This window comes from Maylandia zebra, linkage group LG7 (assembly GCF_041146795.1).
Source record: "Maylandia zebra isolate NMK-2024a linkage group LG7, Mzebra_GT3a, whole genome shotgun sequence".
Lineage (NCBI taxonomy): Eukaryota > Metazoa > Chordata > Actinopteri > Cichliformes > Cichlidae > Maylandia > Maylandia zebra.
This window is the reverse complement of record NC_135173.1, coordinates 13,371,290-13,389,061: the sequence shown is the minus strand read 5'-3', so window position 1 is coordinate 13,389,061 and position 17,772 is coordinate 13,371,290. Positions and strand designations below refer to the sequence as shown.

The following is a 17,772-nucleotide window of genomic DNA, read 5'->3' as shown; positions in this document are numbered from 1 at the left end:
TGTTTGTTTGTTTTTTAAAAAAACACCGTTAGCTTTATGATTGCAGTAAATACTATTACTGTGTTTTATTAGAACAGTCTATTCTTAGATTATGTGGCTAACAACTCTTTGCTCTCTGGTTTCTGATTACGCAGGAGTGGGTGTTGCTGCAAAGTTTTTCTCAGGTAAATAAAGCAGAGATATTTACCAGAAATCATATGAGTCTAAAATCGTAATTTCTTTTGACACCAGTGTCTTCTGACCTTTTGACTCTTTGATAGCAACAAGAACAAACACAAACCGGAAAACATTCGATTTAATTTTAAATATGCTGCAATTACATTCTGGAGTCTTGCCGCTGCTACATTTTAGCAAGTCATGTTCTAAAACTACCATTGGTAGACTGCAAACAGAAAGGGACAAAGTCAATGCATTACACTCCAAATACTAAAAGGACTGATTCAAAAGATAAAACTCAAATAAGTAAAAGCCAGTGAAGTTACACAGTTTACACACAAAAACATGCAGTGACCTTTACTTCTACTGCAGTTTAAGTGTTTCTTGACAGAATACTGCTGATGAAAAATAAAGTTTAAAACGTACGTGAGCTGCAGGAGTAGTTCTCATAGTAGAATAGTAGTAGCAGTAGTAATAGCAGTTGAAGTACAAGGTCAATTATATTCTTTCTTTCAAGTACATGACAGATTTAAAAAATAAAAATAAAAAATACAATGTGTTAGCCGTATATATAGTGCAAAAAATAAGAGGGAACTGCACTACACACATAAAAACTCTGAACATAACCAAACCGGGTTTCAGTTGGTATAAGCGGGGCCTTCCAACCACAATGCTTTCCACAGAGCAAATAATGCCAACGTTTCAATCTCAATGACCTTTATAAAGAATTTGGACAACAGCTTTTTGGAAAAAAAAAAACAAAAAAAACCCCAAACAGGTAAAACACACAAGTTAACTTGGTTAGTGCGTTAAGGTTAGTGTGGTAATAGATTATTTCATCCTCTCACCTATAAATCCTTAATTAATGTTATGGTGAGAAATGCTTTCTCTTTATGCATAGGTGCCCCCTGTAACTAGCAGCTCGTAGGCAGGATCCCGGCTTCTCCGGCACAGCACGACACATGCACACAGCATCCCCAGCATCTAAAGGAAATGCAACACTCAGTTAAAAGCACTCACACATTATAAGGTGGGAAGTCCTGCAACGTATAGCAGCATGTATTATACCAGACTTTAAAATATGTGTTGTTTTCATCATGGAACACTGGCTCGCACTGTGGTTGTTGCCTTTGAATAGCTTGACACTTCTGCTTCTAACGCTTAGAAAAGGTATGCCAAAATCATTTTACATCATAGGCCACATGCAGCCCACATTACAGAAAATGTATTAATTAAAAATTAGGGGCCGGATTTGACCTGGGCCTTACAATTGACACCTTTGACTTACAGCATGGTAAGTGCAAATACGTTTTTACCAGTGAGGAACTGGTTTCTTGGGAGTAGGTGGTGTGAAGCTGAAGCCTGTCACCTGCTACTCCATACTAAAAGTAATTTGAAATATAGATACCCAGTTCTGAGTAACCAGCTGTAATATTCAAAATGTTAATATATATTAATAAAATATTAATAAAATATTCATGGTATACCTAATAAGCAATCTTCTTCCTGAGTTAAATACCTGCATGGCAGCAAATGTCAGCGCAGTCCAGATGACATACATCATGATCTCCTGTAGTTTCTTCACAACAAGTGCTTCACAACCCTATAGAAGCATATAATATACATATTTAGATGAATATACAAGAAGAAGCTGTCACGTTAAAAATAAATAAATAAATAAATAAACAAATAAATGTGTATCCAGCATGACAACTTGTGAGGAGATAAGAGATTGTTTACTTCTTGGTAGAGAGCTTCAGGATGAGTAAGAGACCCCGTACAGGTTCCAATGTTAGATTTGCAGCAGCTGATGGGTACGCTGTTGTTTTTTGATTTTTCATACCAGCGTGTGTGCTGCCAGTCTGAGTAATTGTGAATCCCACAACACTGAAGCTAAAGATAAAGAATCAAAAGTAATGTCAATTTCTTGCAAATACACATAAAAAACAAAACAAAACACACCACACACAAAAGAGACAGACAGCTGATAAAGAGAATATGATTTTTATCCTCACCTGTCTCTGAACATAGTCAATGGCGCGGCTCTGGGCGTTGCTATTTGTGCCGTTGTACTCATCATAAACTTTCATAATAGAACTATTAACTTCATTTTCAACCTGGGAAGAGTTTTAAAAAAAAAAAAAAGAAAAAAAAAAGTGAGAGCTAAGCGTTTGTTCTTGAACAAATCAACTTTACACCAGAGTCACTTAATAGAATTGTCAGCGGTTGACTGGCTGGGTGTTATCAGAGAGATCTACTGTGCTAAAGGCTCAGAAAAAAACCAAACAAACATGTAGCAAGCTGTATTTGACTTCCTCACCTTTGCTCTGTAAATGTATCCAAGAACCACCACTGCCACTTCTGTCATGAAAACCAACAGGAGAATGACGACAAACTGTGGATTGAATTTCAAGATTAAAGACAAAGGGACAGTTGTCAAAAAGGTTATCTTTGGTCTGGTTTAAGTTACACTCACCCTACCTGTTAATTCATGCTTGGTGTTTTGCATTCAGGGCACTATATAATGCATCGTGAACTACACCTTTAATATTTAGCACACTCTTTAAACTGGTTTACTGACCGATGTAAGTCCACAGTAGCTCTCCCTCACTGTAGCGCAGCATCCAATTAGCCCAATGATGAATAGAAGGGCTCCAACTGCAATGATGATCACCGCTGGGATAAGAGTGTACACATCTTCAAAGAAGTGATCATAATCATCATATGTAATGAAGACATAGGCTCCAACATAGCAAAGGATACCAGCAGCGGCCTGTGGGTGACAAGAAAAAAAAAAACATTACAATAAATAGTATCCATTCAGGTATTATGTTTCAATTTACTCAATTCAGAGTCAAGGGCCTATCTCAGCAGTCACTGGGTAAAAAGCTAACACAGAGAGACAAACAACCATTCACGCTTAACCTAACCCCCTTTAAACTGTATGAGAAAGAGACAGGCGAGAACATGCTAATTCTGCATATAAAGGCCCCAGCCTGGATTTGAACCTAACGCATTCTCGCTGTGAAGCAACCGTGCTGCAGCGATTAGCACAATAAGTGTATTGCCACCGTGGCAACAGACCTTTGCCATAGGGCCGTTTCACATGTGTCTTAGTGCACTAGGTATGAACTCTAATTCTTAAAAACAACATGCTAGGATCGGTTTTACATAACTACTGTACAGTTAATCAGCACTAACTGTCCTCATCCCCAGAGACTATCATGTACAATACAGTGGACCTTAACATTATACTCCAGTACATTTCAAAGAAACATGCTGAGAGTTAGATTTACTTTGTAGCCACGTCCAACAAATAAAATAAAAAGAAATAATGCATCTGCTTAAACTTCTGTTAAAGTTCTTAAGTTATGATAACACAGCAATATCTATGTCACACAAGTACACAAAAAGGTAGCTTCACTTCAGGAAGCAACATAGCAAACAGATCTTTTAATATAAAACGTAATGACACATGGTTCATTTAATATAAGCTCATAGCGGAAACCTAAATATCTCATCAGCAATAGTCACGTTTTTGGGCTGCCTCTTGAAGCTAGCCCGTCACTAGTGAGACAAAGGTCGCAGCAAGCTAAGCAGCTGGCGGCACACAAACACACAGCTAGCTACAGCCGGTTAAATGTGACGCACGTTTAAAACCGACATAAACCTCCAAACTTACCCAAAAAATCAGGTTTAGAAAGACCAACACCGTCTTCGACGATGTGATGCCACACTGCCCCATCGTCAACACGAGTTTTTAAAGCTGTTCGTTTCGGAAAAATAATGCAGGTTTCTAGTCAGACATCTCCCAGCTGGCCCCACCATTCACTCTCCATAACCTTAACAACACACCGTTGGACAGCTGCCTGCGACACAGCGCCCCCAACAGCAGAACTGCGACAACACACCCTGCACAAACACACAAGTTAACCACGCCCCCGAAATGGTGACTGGTGCCTTAAAGCTTACTGTCCGGTTTATCTGACCAGCCTTTAAGCAATATTCTTTTCAAGCCAAGAAGCTATTATTGTGTTACAAATGATAAAAATGTAGCAAATGTTAAAAACCCGACATATCAATTTTATTTATATATAAAGCTGCTAGTTGCCATCTAGTGGTATGACATAAACTCACCGCCACTTTGTTAGGTACACTTCTACACCTGCTCGTTAATGCAAATATGAAATCAGCCTCTATTACATGATAGAGTAACTCTGAACGTGGCATGGTTGTGTAGAGGTGGATCTATACTGTTTTATCTGCCCTTTAAACTGAGTCAGTAATCAGATAGGCAGTCTTTTTTTTCAAACTTGCTGTGCCGACATAATTGTTTGAATCAACATGGATCAGATTTTTCTATCTGCATGTTTCCACAGGACAATGTGCATCCTAAAATGCATGCCCTGTACCGCATTTGCAGACACCTCATGGAAAATACGCCCACTGGCCAATTCATTAGGTACACCTGTTCAACAACTTATTCACGCAAATACTTAATCAACCAATCACATGGCAGCAACTCACACACCACCTGCGGAAGTTCAAACTGAGCATCAGCATGCGAAGAAAGGTGATTAAAGTGACAGGCTGCATGCTCCAGCTGCCTGCCACCTTGCTGCTAGAAAACCTGCATTTTGCCAATGAGGGACAGTACAGGATATTTGTATTTTATTCTGTTCAATTTTATTGTTTGTTGTTTTGGATTAGTCTGAGTATTTCTGTTAGTCTGATCTATTGGGATTTTCACACACAAACCTTTCTTGGGTTAATAGAAAACAGCCAGAAAAAGAGAAAATATGCAGTGATTGAATGAGCTGACAGGGATGCACCAGTAACTTAAACAACCACTTGTTACAACCAAAGTATGTAGAACAGGACCTGAATATGCAATACATCAGTGACAGAAGACCGCATAAGTGCCACCTTTGTCAGCTGACAAATCTGAAACAACAGTGTGATGCTATCAAGTAAACACGAGCCAAACTCTTTGAAGAGTGTTTTCAGTATCTTGTTAAATCTAGGCCACAAAGAATTACAAGTCTTGCCGCAAAAGGTGCTAAACACAGTACTAGTAAGGTGCATCTAATACAGTGACTGTTTAATTAAGGGTTGTCAAACTCATTTTAGTTCACAGGCCACAAACTACACATTGTAGTACAACTATTGCACAATAACATATAATCCTCTAAAAGTCTTCTTTATTAATGAGTAAAGAAGTGCAAATACATAAGTAGTATCTAATAAGCTAACCATTTCTGAAACAGTTAACATGTGAAAGTTTTGTACCTTTATAGATCCACTGTCGAGTGTTTTATCTTTATGATTCCTATCATTTGTCTACATTTAAAATGCTTTTATGTTCCCCATTCAATTTTATCTGCCTTGATCTCACCTTATCAATCACTAAATCCATTAATTTTATCTCTGGTCTTCCTCTCTCCTCCACTATCCCTCCTCTGCATATGTCCAAACCATCTCAGCCTTGCCTCTCTAAATTTGTCTCCACACTGCTCAATCTGAGCTGCCATCTTGGTTTCTTGTCTTTTTTGTCAATGCCACCATCTCCAAACCATACATCATAGCAGATTTTACAACCTTCACTTTCACTCTTGCTGCTATCTTCCATCACAAATCACCACTGACACCTGCCTGTGCTCTAATAAGCAGTTTTTCCACTTTAACAAAACCATCCAATGGGCCAAAATTGACCTTCTATCAGGCTGGCTGTTTCCTGAGGGCTCCATGCTTGACATTCCTGGTTTAATTCTCATCCTTGACTCTCATACTTAAAACATTTCAAGTGTGGAATTACTAGTCAGGTTATGTGATCTCAAAAACAGAGAAGGAGCAATGTTTAAAATTTAAAAAGATAATTTCTTTCTAAAAAAAATAAAAAATAGAAGTATCTCTAATCAGGTCATTAAAAATATCATGTACCTTTTGTTGTGGCTTTTACACAGAAATTTATTAAATTACAACCATTAGGAATACAGTATATCAGCAGAACATTGTTGTGAGCAAATACTGCAGTAGCTGATGTTTATCTGTTGTTACATCAATTTTTTTGCTTGCATGAAAGTTTAAAGATAAATAAAGATAAGTAAAGTTAAAAACAATGAAAACTTCTTTGTTTCCCTGGGAATAAAGTCAGAATAAATAACCACAAAAAGAACCAACTAAACACAGAGTAATAAAATGTCACTGGTCACATTACTTGACTCAGGATTACACAACTGCATTGCTAGATACATTCTTGTTGTAGTTTCAAACTAAGAGAAAATAAACATGCACTGAAAACACAAGGTTTCATATAAGGGAGAAACTGATAAGCCATGCCCAAAGCTCAAGATCACTTTCAAAGTTTAGAAACCACACATTTAGATTATGCACATAGTTCAAATGTTAACATTTTCATTGAATTGGCAACTGTCACTAAAGACACAGAAAACTATCAACACAGTACTGGCAGTAATTTTGGTCTATTTGTGTGCAAATATGTTTTACAGGCACATGATTTGAAAAAGAAGCACAATAACACACGTCTCACTGCTTGCAATAGTTTACTTCGTAGCTGAGGAGAAGCTAAAATCAGCATGTGTGCCAAATATTTTGTCCCAGTGACTGAAGTGCGGTGCAAAGTTTGTATTGGGTTTCTGATGGTGCACATCATGTTTGCTGGGCCCTCCGTAGATGCCAAATGGTATCAGACGAGATGTGGACCAGGGGAAATCATAGCCGCAGTGATCTTCTATAGAAACATACACATGCAACACCATGAAGGCCCATGTAGTGAACAGGTGACATCTCAGGATCACAGGATTCAGGGTGGTCCAGAAGCCCACTGTAACCAGCTCCCAGCCACCAAGACACTGAGTCGCAAGAGCAAAGGGAGACGAGTAATTGTGATGGATGGCGTGGAAGGTGACATACAGCCAGCGGATCCTGTGATGGAGCAGGTGCCAAATGAAGTACTGCAAGTCAAAAAGCAGGAGGTTGCCTATCGCCCCGGCGATCAGCTCCAGTAGGAACGGAGCCTGGTCTGGCAGGTCGGCGGGTGGCCTCCACGCCCACTGGGCCACAGATGCTGGAAGCACAAGAAACACATGGTTGTACAAGGTGACACCTGCACAGTGCAGCAATGCAGAGGCCGTTGGCCGACGGCTCGGCTGTATCTTGAATTGCTGAACCCACGGCCATTTATCCCCCATTATGTCACAAAGAAGGAAAGGGATGCAGAAGACAAAGTATGAAGAGACAGTCAGCACAATGGGGAAGAGCGGAGATCGCAAATAGTCTGTGTAGTTGAGCCTCAGGCTGTCCCACAGAGGCTGCAGCAAAGACTTTTCTCTTGACCAACTCATCCAAATATCTACACTGGTTTCTACAAGATCCATGATGAATTAAAAAAGAAAAAAAAAAAACACAGTGAAGGTGTCTGAGGAATGAAGGTGCTTCAGCCAGAAACAGCAGCTTTGGCAAACACTTTTTCCATGTGTGTGTCGGCTTAGGCTTTTCTGTCTGTGTGGTATCAAGTGGCAGCCAGGTACAATAAATTATTTATACACCCTGTGCAACAGGTAACTTATAGCTCTCCACACAGGAACTGTTGACATATAGGTGATTATTCTGTCTTCTGTTTATGCTGCATCTCCTGTTTGGTTGGTGTATTTTTTCATTTTCACTTATATAAAATAAATACTGTGACGTCTTGCACAGGTCTAGCCATAAAAACAGATGAGTTAAAGAAGAGACATATAGGACAAAAGAGAATGGGAATTTTTTTTTTTAAATCTGAAAAACCATAGAAACAACTATCAGGTCTTTACAGGAAAATAAATATATTTAAAATTAAATACAAGGTCATACGTATTTAAAGCAGTTCATACTGTAGAAGGCAGAAGAGGAAGATAGCCTCACCACAAAGTCCATTTACTTATCAGATGCTTTCCTTCATAACAAAGGATGTTACCAGCGGATGATGTTTTCACTGTACAGCTGTTTTGGATTTCATTTTTAGCCACTCAGTTCAGGATTATCCATGCTAGCTTTGTTCTCCTGTGCTCAAAGGCTCCAGAACAGCTACTGACAATTTTTTTCAAGTTTATTTTTGTTTCCTTTGATTTTATTTAATTCGTTCTACCTAGAAATATTTTATTTACCGTCCCTGGCACCAGTTTTTATATGTGCATATTATTTTGGAGCCTATATGTATTATTCGAATACGTTTCGAGGAATAATAGTATTAAAAGCCTTTTTGTCGCATATTATGACGCATAACTCTTGCGCTGATGTTTTTACAGTCCACGGTTAAGACGTTTTATAGCACGTATCGCTGACCGTGCAGTCACCTGATATGTAGCAGCCTTAAACGGTTGTTTGAGGGTTTTTTTTTTAAGACTGGTACTTGTCGTTATCACGCTTGACAAGCTTTTACGAGAAACTCCGTGCATAAACGAGGTAATTTCGTCTTTTTAATTAACTCCTTTATAAAGTAAACATTAGCATGCGTACAGTCGTACGTAAAGTTTAGCTAACTTTGCTAGCTAAATCGTGAGCGTTTGAGTTTTGTATTATCTTCGATGTTGACTAGCTTTTTACTGCTAAGTTAGTAATTATGACAGAGAAATACTGCCCATATGCTATTTATGATATGATATGATATCGCATTAACGGTGGGTGATTTCTAGTTATAGCTGTAAGTGGTGGAGATGGTCAAAAGACACCGGTCAGGTCAAGTGTAACTAATTTCAGCAAAAGCATTTAACTTCGTTGTCATTCTTACGCTCACAGAAAAAATAAATAGGTCAAGTTGACATAAAACTGGTTAAAGTCCATCCCCTGACGCAGTTTGCGATTTACAAATGGACTGCGCATGCTCAGAACTCACCATAGCGTATATGAGCACGTCTTTCATGGCTTGAAAGAGTTTATTTTATTTAAACGAAAGGGCACTGATACTGTAGAATTTGGCAGTGTTCCAATACAAAGTAAAAATAGGCCGGTATCACAAATACTGATACCCATGAAGCCAGCTTATGAAGGGGAGAAACGTGTGTGGATTAATGAAGTTAATGCATATGCTTAATTTGAATGCTTTTTAATGACAAATAAAGATGGGATTTTTGCTTTCCACTGTCAGTTAACACAACAAAACACATTTCACAGCGTTTTGAAACATTTTTTTTCTTTTGAGACCCGGAATGTAAACAAAGTTGCCCGGAAAGGACTTTGTGTCGACTTGTTTTGTTTTTAACGTGCTGTTTAAATAAAATAAAATAAAAAACCTTGAAAATTAACATAAAAGCGTTATTTTAGTCAGATATTTTCATATTTCATGTCTGAGATATTTCTTTCCGGTCAACTCAAGTAATTAACACGTTACAATAGGCCTAATATATTATTTGAATGTCAAAGTAACAATCATGATGACTATTCTCACTCGCATGACTGCAGGACAACAAATCACAGCATAGCAGGGACGAGGGTGCTTGAAAGGAGTGAGTGGTGTTTGCACAAACTATTGATATCAATCCACCCACCTGTAATTCACAGTACTGTATGATCTGTTTCTTGAATTTAATGAAGGCTTGTATTAGTAGAATAGGCCAAGCCTGTCTAAAACTTGTTTTTATTCATCCAGGTATTAATAGCAATGGTGAATAGTGAGGAAGAGAGGATGGAAGAAGGTGGTTTAGAGGGAGTAACTCCAGCACAGCAGCTGTGCCGCTTCTTTTCTCAAGGACGTCATTGCAACTTTGGGAAAAAGTGTAAATTTCTGCATGTAAGAGATGATGGCAAAGCTCATGGGAAGGAAACCGTCAGCACATCCTACCCAGCTGCATCAGTGGGCCACAGGCCATCACCTGTCCGCCGGCCATGCCGCTACTTCATCGCAGGACACTGCACCATGGAAGACAGATGTCGGTTCTGGCATCCACCACAGTTAGCCCTACTGGATGACCAGCCTGTTCCAGGCAATCAGACGAGAGCTGAACAGAGAATTCAACTAGTGCCTCACCCCAGCGTCCTTCAGGAGGTGAAGCTGAGTGACATGACAGAGGATATCGCCAAACAGCTACAAGACACAGAGATCGGTCAGCTGAAGAAGCGTTTTCCCAAAGATCAGCTGATTATTCAGGAACGTAGTGATGGGAAAGTTACTTATTACCGTGCAACTGTAGAGGCCACAGATCCAGACTGGGTAAACACTTCATTTGTTCTTCAAGAGCTTAGTGGGAAAACCCATATACACATCACTTCTCTTAATACAGTACAACTCTGTTTTAATTTGTAAGCAAGTTCTCTCCTTAATTGAGAGCAACACAGAAGACCAGTGATGTCACAGAGTAACAAATACTGAAGTTTGTTTCTATTCATAAGGCAATATGAAAGCTCACACAGTAAATTTTAATTCAGTTGGTAATTGGTGCAAGATAATTCAGGCCCAGTGTTAAACTGAAACACTAAGCTTGAATTGTTGTAATGCGAAAGAGTTAAAGATTTATTTATTTAAGCATGTATATAAATATTTACAGTTGTACTACTTTAAATTGTCTGTAAGCTACCAACTGCTGTAAGACCTAAAAGTCCAGTCTGATCATAATTTAGGCTACAATTCACAATTATTAATGAGCTAACTTTAATACTTTGGTAATATTATTAGGTTGAAAAAATGAACATAGCAGTTCATTGCAGTCTTACCTGGAAATTTATTCTGATGTTGCATTTTAACTTACAGCCTTTTGATCTGAAAGAAATTGACATCATGGTGAGCTTTCCAGACAATTACCCACAAGAGGTAAAGACCGCTGCTTCTTCTTAAACCACAGTTCCTCTAATATTCCACACTAAGAATGATTGTCATGGAAAGAACAGTTTGTCATCATTTTGATATTTATTTATTTTTCTTAGATTTTTACTTTGGATATACCCCTGGACCAGGATCTGCCTTCTGTAATGGCGAGGTAAACGCAGTTGTGGTTCATTTCTATGTGTTTATTGCATTGATAGCTGTTGCAGTCATCTCTACAAAATCTTTTGCTAAATAGGCATGTACAGCAAGCATCGTTGGAGTGGCTTCAAGCCAAGCATGCGACCAATCAGCTCATGGGAAAGGTAGAGCTGCTTTTCAGGCCTTTTCTTCGCTGGCTGGATCGCAGCTTGGAGAGGCTGTTTACTGAAGGAGCCCGGCAGGTGAGATTGAAGTCTAATCATTGTGTTTCAAGCTCAGTATATATATCAAAATGACCTGCAAGATCTCTTTCTCTCTTGCTCTTTTTTTTTTTTGCAGTTGAAAAAAGACATTGATTTAGAAAAAGCTGGACTGCAGTTTATACCCTATCAGGAGCTCCAGGTAACTGTGTCTGAAACATCTGAGCCTGCGTCTGATGCTGCTGCTGCAGACAGAGATGAGGATATTGAAATGACACAGGAGGAAGGGAAGTTGGTGCAGCAGGAGAATCTAGGTGGTGATGAAGGGACAGAGAAAGAGGAGACGAGTCATCTGGTGGAGAACATTAAGATCAGCGACCCTCGCCGAGGCACAGAGGTAAAGCTGCTGGGATTGATGCTGGGAGAGAACACCGCCACTGTAGTCGCCCCGCAAATTACTGTTTCTCTTCAGTGTAACAGGTAATGAAGATAAGAAAGCATCAGACACTGTTTTTTGTTTTGTTTTTTCAGAGTGAGAGCCCATCCACAGTTCTAACATTCTAACTCTGTTTACAGGTGTAAGGTGACTGCAGACCTGACACTCACTGGAAGGACCCCCTGCTCGGCTCAGTGTGAAAACTGTACCACAAGCATAAGTGCAGCATTCAGACCCTGCATGCTTCACCATTACAGTGATATCCTGGGTTACTTGGATCTCCAAAACACTACAGCTGTGGACCTAGTACTTCAGGAGTGTGAACTCACTGTGGGCTGCCTGAGCTGTTCCCAAGAGGGCCCAATGCAGGTGACGAAACATGTTATGCTTAACATACCAGAACAGCTGCGCTGTGAAATTTCATGCAACCGAAAACAAATGTTTTTTTCCATCAGAACCTTGCCTATGGACAAACAAAGGAGTTCAATTGTGAAAACTGCCACACCAAACTCAGCATCCTGGCTGAGAGCACTAAATTTCACTACATTCAGCCTCGCACCAATAAAACAGGTCAGAGCTCATCTACATATGACATCATTACAATATAAGGATATGTCAACAGTTTAAAAAACGAAAGCTACTCGATTAAGCATGAGCATTTATAGATACTGAAATAAACTTATGCCTCATCAGACCACAAGGGCTAAACTACTGTGTCTGTTTTGCTTTCTCATTTTGTGCAGGGTCAAGTGGTGTCAGTTACAAGACATTAAGAGATCCTGCTGTGCAAAAAGGGAAGCCACTGCCAGAAAAAGGAACATGCAAACATTTCAAACAAAGCCACCGCTGGCTAAGGTATTGTCCTCCCTCTGACCTTTCTCTTTCTTATGTGTCTGTACAAGAGGTTTAATAAATGCACGTGGGAGTCGGTGAAAGATTTGTACCCATTTTTTCAGGTTTCCCTGCTGTGGTCGGACCTACCCCTGCGATGTGTGCCATGATGAGAACCAGGACCACCCCATGGAACTCGCCACGCGCATGATTTGTGGTTTCTGTGCTAAAGAACAGGTGGACTATAGATTTGAAATTTCATTAAATCTTACTTGTCAGTCTGTATATTAGTGTAAACCTTACAGTCTGCTCATTGAAAGTCTAATATAAAGTCTAATAACCAAGGTAAAGTATCAGTGCATGTATAACAGGAAAGGCTCTGTTTGAGTTGCAAATTAATTATTTTTCATTAAAAATGTATTTGCTTACATCTGGGAATATAAATGCATGGTAGATTACGGCTCTAAATGATAACAAAATGTCATCCAAACTGTGTTTGCTCTTGCAGCCATATGGCAATGGAAAGCCATGCGTCAGCTGTGGAGGCATGATGACGAGAGGCACGTACACCAGCCACTGGGAGGGAGGACAGGGGTGTAGAAACAAAGTCAAAATGAGCAGGTACTTAATTACATTAAGGTTCATATCCTGGGAACTAATAATTAAAATTTTATGGGATTAGTTTTTCTTTTTTATTTCTTTCTTTCTTTCTTTCTTTCTTTCTTTCTTTCTTTTTTTTTTTTTTTTTTTTTTTTTTTTTTTAAAAAAAATCTCTGATTTTAAAAAATTAAGGTTTTATTCTCCTTTCTCTTCAGAAATGATCGACAGAAATATGGCAACTCCAACAAAACGGTTTCGAGGAAGGCAGCCGCTGAGAAGAAGTAGTTGGTGAAGAAGAGCCTCATTGCATTCTTTTATCACAAATCATTACGATACACAAATCATTATTTCAATGAAACTGTCCTTTTCCACAATAAATTCTGTGTTTGAGATCATTTGGTGTCAGAACCGTTAATATTATTACAATGTGGTATTTAAACTCTTAGATCAAATATGATTTCAGTTAGAGGACTTTGTGCTCCTTTAAGCCATAAGGTCAGTTTACAGAACATTAAATTACATTGAAGTGTCCTGGTATTTGCAATATTATATTAGTTAGTGCAGTATTAAATGTTCCTTAAGATTAGAATCTTATTTTCAGAGGTCATCTGGCAAAGAAAGGGCAGCATTAGCAGGATTGACCCAGTGACTTAAAGTGTATGGAGGTCAGTTGGTCTCATTACACAGATTAAACACTAAACTTAACCTAGTTAGTCTAATCTAGCTGACCCTGTTGATCCTCTTGTAACAGCAATCTACAGCCAAAATGCACAGAGGACTGCAAAAGTCTCAAGTCATCCCACATTTTTTTTAAATTTGTACTTTCAAGGAGGCAGACTTTCTTGTAATTTTAAGGTGATATTGGGGAAACAGCTCTCCATACTTTGGACATTCCCCTCTTTTTCATTTAATTTCAGTCCCGTCCATTTACAGAGGAATACATTTTTGAGTTGTTAGTTTTAATTTTTTAAGCAATATTAATATCGACATGAATCATTCAAATATATAAAAACTACCTTTAAGGGAATTAGATGTCTTTTGGAAAAAGTGTTAGGCACTTTGTTACTAGCAGCCTGTAGCAAAAAACATTTTTTTCTTCCAATTTATTAAATTGGCTCTACCAATAAAAGACAAAGATGACACAGCTAGGCATAAAATTGTATTTTTACACCAACATTGGCTATTAGCTGAAAACTTGACATAGGATCGCCATGGTGTGGAGTGTCTTTAAGCTCATCACCACTGCATGGGAGAGGCAAAAGACTGAGGTGTGGGAAAACTACACAAGAACTGGACTGAAAATCAGTGGCAACAGGTCTGATGGTGATTAATCAAACTTTGAAATCTTCGGTTCAAATTGTCTTTAATATGTATAAATGAGGACAGAAGAGTGGCGGTGAGTGTCTACAGCCGTCTGTAAAACACGGCGGAGGCTGTGTCCTGGTTTGCAGCTGTATTTCAGCCACTGGCGTTTAAGATCTTGTCGAAATTAATGAAATCGGATTTGGCTCCAGCATGCAACACCATCTGAAAAGAGTCCGAATGGCAACAACTTCATTGTTCAGGCAATGCAGTAAAAGCATACCTGGATAGAAAACTAGAATAAATATGATTAACTTTTAATCTCCTTAGGAGTGAACTCTGCTTTCCTTTATATGCTATATTTACATGTATGTTTACACATTTCTCAATTAATCGCTGCGCACAGATAACACTCCAGCTTTTCACTGAGCCATTAATGAGTGTAAGAGAGAAATATACAACGAACTAAACAAAAGAGAAATAAGTCCGTTTCCGAACATCAAGACAGCCAAAAAAAAATCCTTGAAATATTCCTACTGTGAGTCAAACACTTGCCTGATTTTTGTCTTCAGAATTAATTTTGTTAAACAAACAAAAAACAATAGCACATCTGAAGAAAAAGAAAACTGATCTTTGAAAAGATCGATCCTAACCTGGCAGTCACTACATCATCATTCACAAGCTTTGTGATCCTGTAAAACTCATTACAGAGTCGGACCATTTTCAAATTAACTCTCAATCTCGAAAGACGGACGCTGACCTGAGGAAATGTTACAGGCTTGACTCCTTCCCTGTCCAATTTGCAGATGTGGGTCAAAGAGCGCTTAAATCACCAAAAAGCGCCAAATGGCACTGGATGTACTGTTTGAATGAACCACCTGGGTGTGAGGAGGAAAACAGGAGACTTAGAATATTGCGCACATATTTATTTTGTTAAAAAGAAATTACATTACTTTATTCGCGTAAACGCTACGGTTATGTGTTTAAGGTTCAAGTCGACACCATAAATAATAATAATAATAATAATAATAATAATAATAATAATAATTTCATATACAGTAGAGTATATGGTGCATATATTTCATCAGACATGTTATTGTTGACCAGCATAATAGGATGATGCAAAGTGACCAATAAAGAGGTATACACAGCTTTAGTCATCTTTTTTTTTAATGTATCAGCAACAGAAAGGCAGAAAAAAGCAGAGAAATACTCCGATATTCTGATTGTTTTCCTCTAAATGAGATGACACCATTATATGTTGTATTGTCAACAAAGAAAACAATCAGCTTATTGTGAGATGAGGAGATATTCTCCAAACTGGGACACCAAAAAGCTTGGAACATTTACAAAAAGCTGTTTTGCTTTCTTTTCTTGCATTCATTGAACCGTTGGTGTTCCCTTTGGCATTGACATGGCATTTTTTGTACATTAAGCTGCTGGGGGGGGGGGGGGGGGGGGGGGGCGGGGGGCGGGGCGAGGTGGTGGTGTGACTGCGAGCAAAGCCCCTCCAGTTAAACACCTCTATATAAGGCAGAACCTTGTCTTGGATCATAAGACTTGCATCACAAGCGGCCTTCATTGGTATCACACCAAGATGCTGAACATCGCTGAACCTTACCTGCAGTTCTTGCCTTGCAGGAGCTCAGACCCTCTTCTGCAGCCATTCTGGGATTATTTACTTTTTCACTATATGCCTCTCATCTCATCCCCATTTTTCCCCGTCCTACTCGCCTTTTCTAGCTATTTTTTCTTCAGCTTACCTTTTTCTGTGCTGGACCTCTTGGGAGAAAAGGTGCCTTTATTCCATCAGTACAAGATCCAACCAAACAGGAAGCCAACTTTGAAAATGATGGGTGACAACTTCATGGTCACTTTTTATAACCACATCTTCTTTGTTTTACCAGCTGTAATAATCAGTATTTTCATTATGCCTGCACCACCACTGCCACGAGATGCTCCCACAGTATATGAACTGTTTATTGATATGCTGGCTGTACTGCTCCTCTTTGACACTCAGTACTTTATTTGGCATTTCATTCATCATAAGCATCCTCAGCTTTACCGCTGGATCCATGCAGTCCACCATGAATACATAGCACCTTTCTCATGGTCAAGTGAGCGGCTCAGCATCCCAGAGCTGATGACGGTGGGATTCTGGAGCAATTGTGATCCAATTCTTCTAAACTGTCACCCGCTGACCACATGGTGCATTACAGTTTTTAGCATCTGGATGTCTGTTGAAGACCACATAGGCTATGACTTGCCGTGGACCTTGAACCACCTGGTGCCTTTGGGGCTGCTGGGTGGAGCACCAGCTCATGACATGCACCACCAGAGGCCGAGCACCAACTATGCTCCTTTCTTCAGCCACTGGGACAGAATTTTTGGCACTGCTGCCCCTTTGAAGAAAAAAAATGAACTGAAAAGCAAATAAGAACTGTTCTGTCAATAAAGCCTGTTTTTTTATGTGGCATTGTTAGCACTGCAACACTCTTTTAATGCCCAATCCTTTAATTACTGCTTTCTCTATGTGGGGCCCTTGCTGTCTCCGCACTCTTTGGCAGTGTATATATATAAATATCTAAATATATATGTGTGTGTATATTCTCAATGAACCGTGTTAAATGAATTTGTTGAATTTTTGAATTCAATAAAAAACATTTTATTTACAAAGAATCTGACTCTTTTGTTTCATTCATTATTAAATGGAATAAAAAGTAAATAAAAGCTGGCATATAATCACTCATTCAATACTGTGGTGAAGCTCCAGTAATCACTTATAATTGCAAGAAACTTCCTGTAGGGAGGGGTCTGGGTTTTCTGGTAATCGTCTTACATAATTTAAAACCTTTGAAAGAGCCTTACTCAGCCTTCCAAACTTCACAAGGGAAAACAGAGTTCATAAACAAGAAATGTACTGTTTGTCAAACTAGTCACGCTGAGTTAAAGACATAAAAAAGAAAGAAAGAAAAAAACATGACTGAGGGAATTCAGGCTAATCCATCCCTGAAAGCGCAGAGCTCTAACTCCTTAAAGGTATATTGATTTGAATATGCCAGTAATTTTAAGTCATTAAAAAAAGGAAAAGGACTCCTGCATTCCTTTTGTGGAACTTTGTGGAAAAAATCATTGACGTGTTCTTCTAGGGATCGCCAAACTGGATAATCTTCCTCCATCTCCCTCCTGTGTCACACCCCATACCATAGGGAGGGGGCTGTAGCTCAGATGGCAGAGCAGGTCAGCCACTAATCAGAAGGTCAGTGGTTTGATCTCAGGCTGCCTCCTGGCTG

The 17,772-nt window shown here is 39.1% G+C and overlaps 4 protein-coding genes across 5 annotated transcripts; 2 read left to right on the top strand and 2 right to left on the bottom strand.

The window, feature by feature from the left end:
• Positions 1-277: 277 nt before the first annotated feature.
• On the bottom strand, positions 278-4,038 carry tspan3a (tetraspanin 3a). The gene is made up of 7 exons (XM_004553163.4): positions 3,839-4,038; positions 2,738-2,929; positions 2,477-2,551; positions 2,172-2,273; positions 1,897-2,049; positions 1,676-1,759; positions 278-1,140 (listed from the first exon to the last, which is right to left on the bottom strand). Exons 1-7 carry the CDS (start codon positions 3,899-3,901, stop codon positions 1,048-1,050), a joined length of 762 nt encoding a protein of 253 aa, XP_004553220.1. The 5' UTR covers positions 3,902-4,038; the 3' UTR covers positions 278-1,047.
• Positions 4,039-6,104: 2,066 nt separating this feature from the next.
• On the bottom strand, positions 6,105-8,064 carry ch25hl1.2 (cholesterol 25-hydroxylase like 1, tandem duplicate 2). The gene has a single exon (XM_004553169.5). The coding sequence runs from the start codon at positions 7,551-7,553 to the stop codon at positions 6,720-6,722; it is 834 nt and encodes a 277-aa protein (XP_004553226.3). The 5' UTR covers positions 7,554-8,064; the 3' UTR covers positions 6,105-6,719.
• A 385-nt stretch (positions 8,065-8,449) lies between these two features.
• si:dkey-24l11.2 (uncharacterized) lies at positions 8,450-13,572 on the top strand. 2 transcript variants are annotated; one of them, XM_076885785.1, is made up of 13 exons: positions 8,450-8,616; positions 9,613-9,656; positions 9,800-10,360; positions 10,898-10,957; positions 11,071-11,123; positions 11,208-11,352; positions 11,450-11,790; positions 11,887-12,115; positions 12,202-12,316; positions 12,490-12,601; positions 12,703-12,814; positions 13,086-13,198; positions 13,393-13,572. In XM_076885785.1, the coding sequence occupies exons 3-13, from the start codon at positions 9,812-9,814 to the stop codon at positions 13,460-13,462; spliced, it is 1,899 nt and encodes a 632-aa protein (XP_076741900.1). In that variant the 5' UTR covers positions 8,450-8,616; positions 9,613-9,656; positions 9,800-9,811; the 3' UTR covers positions 13,463-13,572. The 2 variants fall into 2 exon arrangements, with proteins under 2 accessions (XP_076741900.1, XP_004553225.2); XM_004553168.2 differs by lacking the exon at positions 9,613-9,656.
• Positions 13,573-16,050: 2,478 nt separating this feature from the next.
• ch25hl1.1 (cholesterol 25-hydroxylase like 1, tandem duplicate 1) lies at positions 16,051-17,152 on the top strand. The gene has a single exon (XM_004553170.3). It carries the CDS (start codon positions 16,077-16,079, stop codon positions 16,914-16,916), a length of 840 nt encoding a protein of 279 aa, XP_004553227.2. The 5' UTR covers positions 16,051-16,076; the 3' UTR covers positions 16,917-17,152.
• The last annotated feature ends 620 nt before the right edge of the window (positions 17,153-17,772 follow it).

Coding starts and splice junctions, on each gene's coding strand:
- ch25hl1.1 (XM_004553170.3), top strand. CDS start 16,077: ATGCTGAACATCGCTGAACCTTACCTGCAGTTCTTGCCTTGCAGGAGC.
- si:dkey-24l11.2 (XM_004553168.2), top strand. CDS start 9,812: ATGGTGAATAGTGAGGAAGAGAGGATGGAAGAAGGTGGTTTAGAGGGA. Junction 10,361..10,897: donor AGGCCACAGATCCAGACTGG/GTAAACACTTCA, acceptor TTTAACTTACAG/CCTTTTGATCTGAAAGAAAT. Junction 10,958..11,070: donor CAGACAATTACCCACAAGAG/GTAAAGACCGCT, acceptor TATTTTTCTTAG/ATTTTTACTTTGGATATACC.
- tspan3a (XM_004553163.4), bottom strand. CDS start 3,901: ATGGGGCAGTGTGGCATCACATCGTCGAAGACGGTGTTGGTCTTTCTA. Junction 2,274..2,476: donor GATACATTTACAGAGCAAAG/GTGAGGAAGTCA, acceptor AACTCTTCCCAG/GTTGAAAATGAAGTTAATAG. Junction 1,760..1,896: donor CTGAAGCTCTCTACCAAGAA/GTAAACAATCTC, acceptor ATGCTTCTATAG/GGTTGTGAAGCACTTGTTGT.
- ch25hl1.2 (XM_004553169.5), bottom strand. CDS start 7,553: ATGGATCTTGTAGAAACCAGTGTAGATATTTGGATGAGTTGGTCAAGA.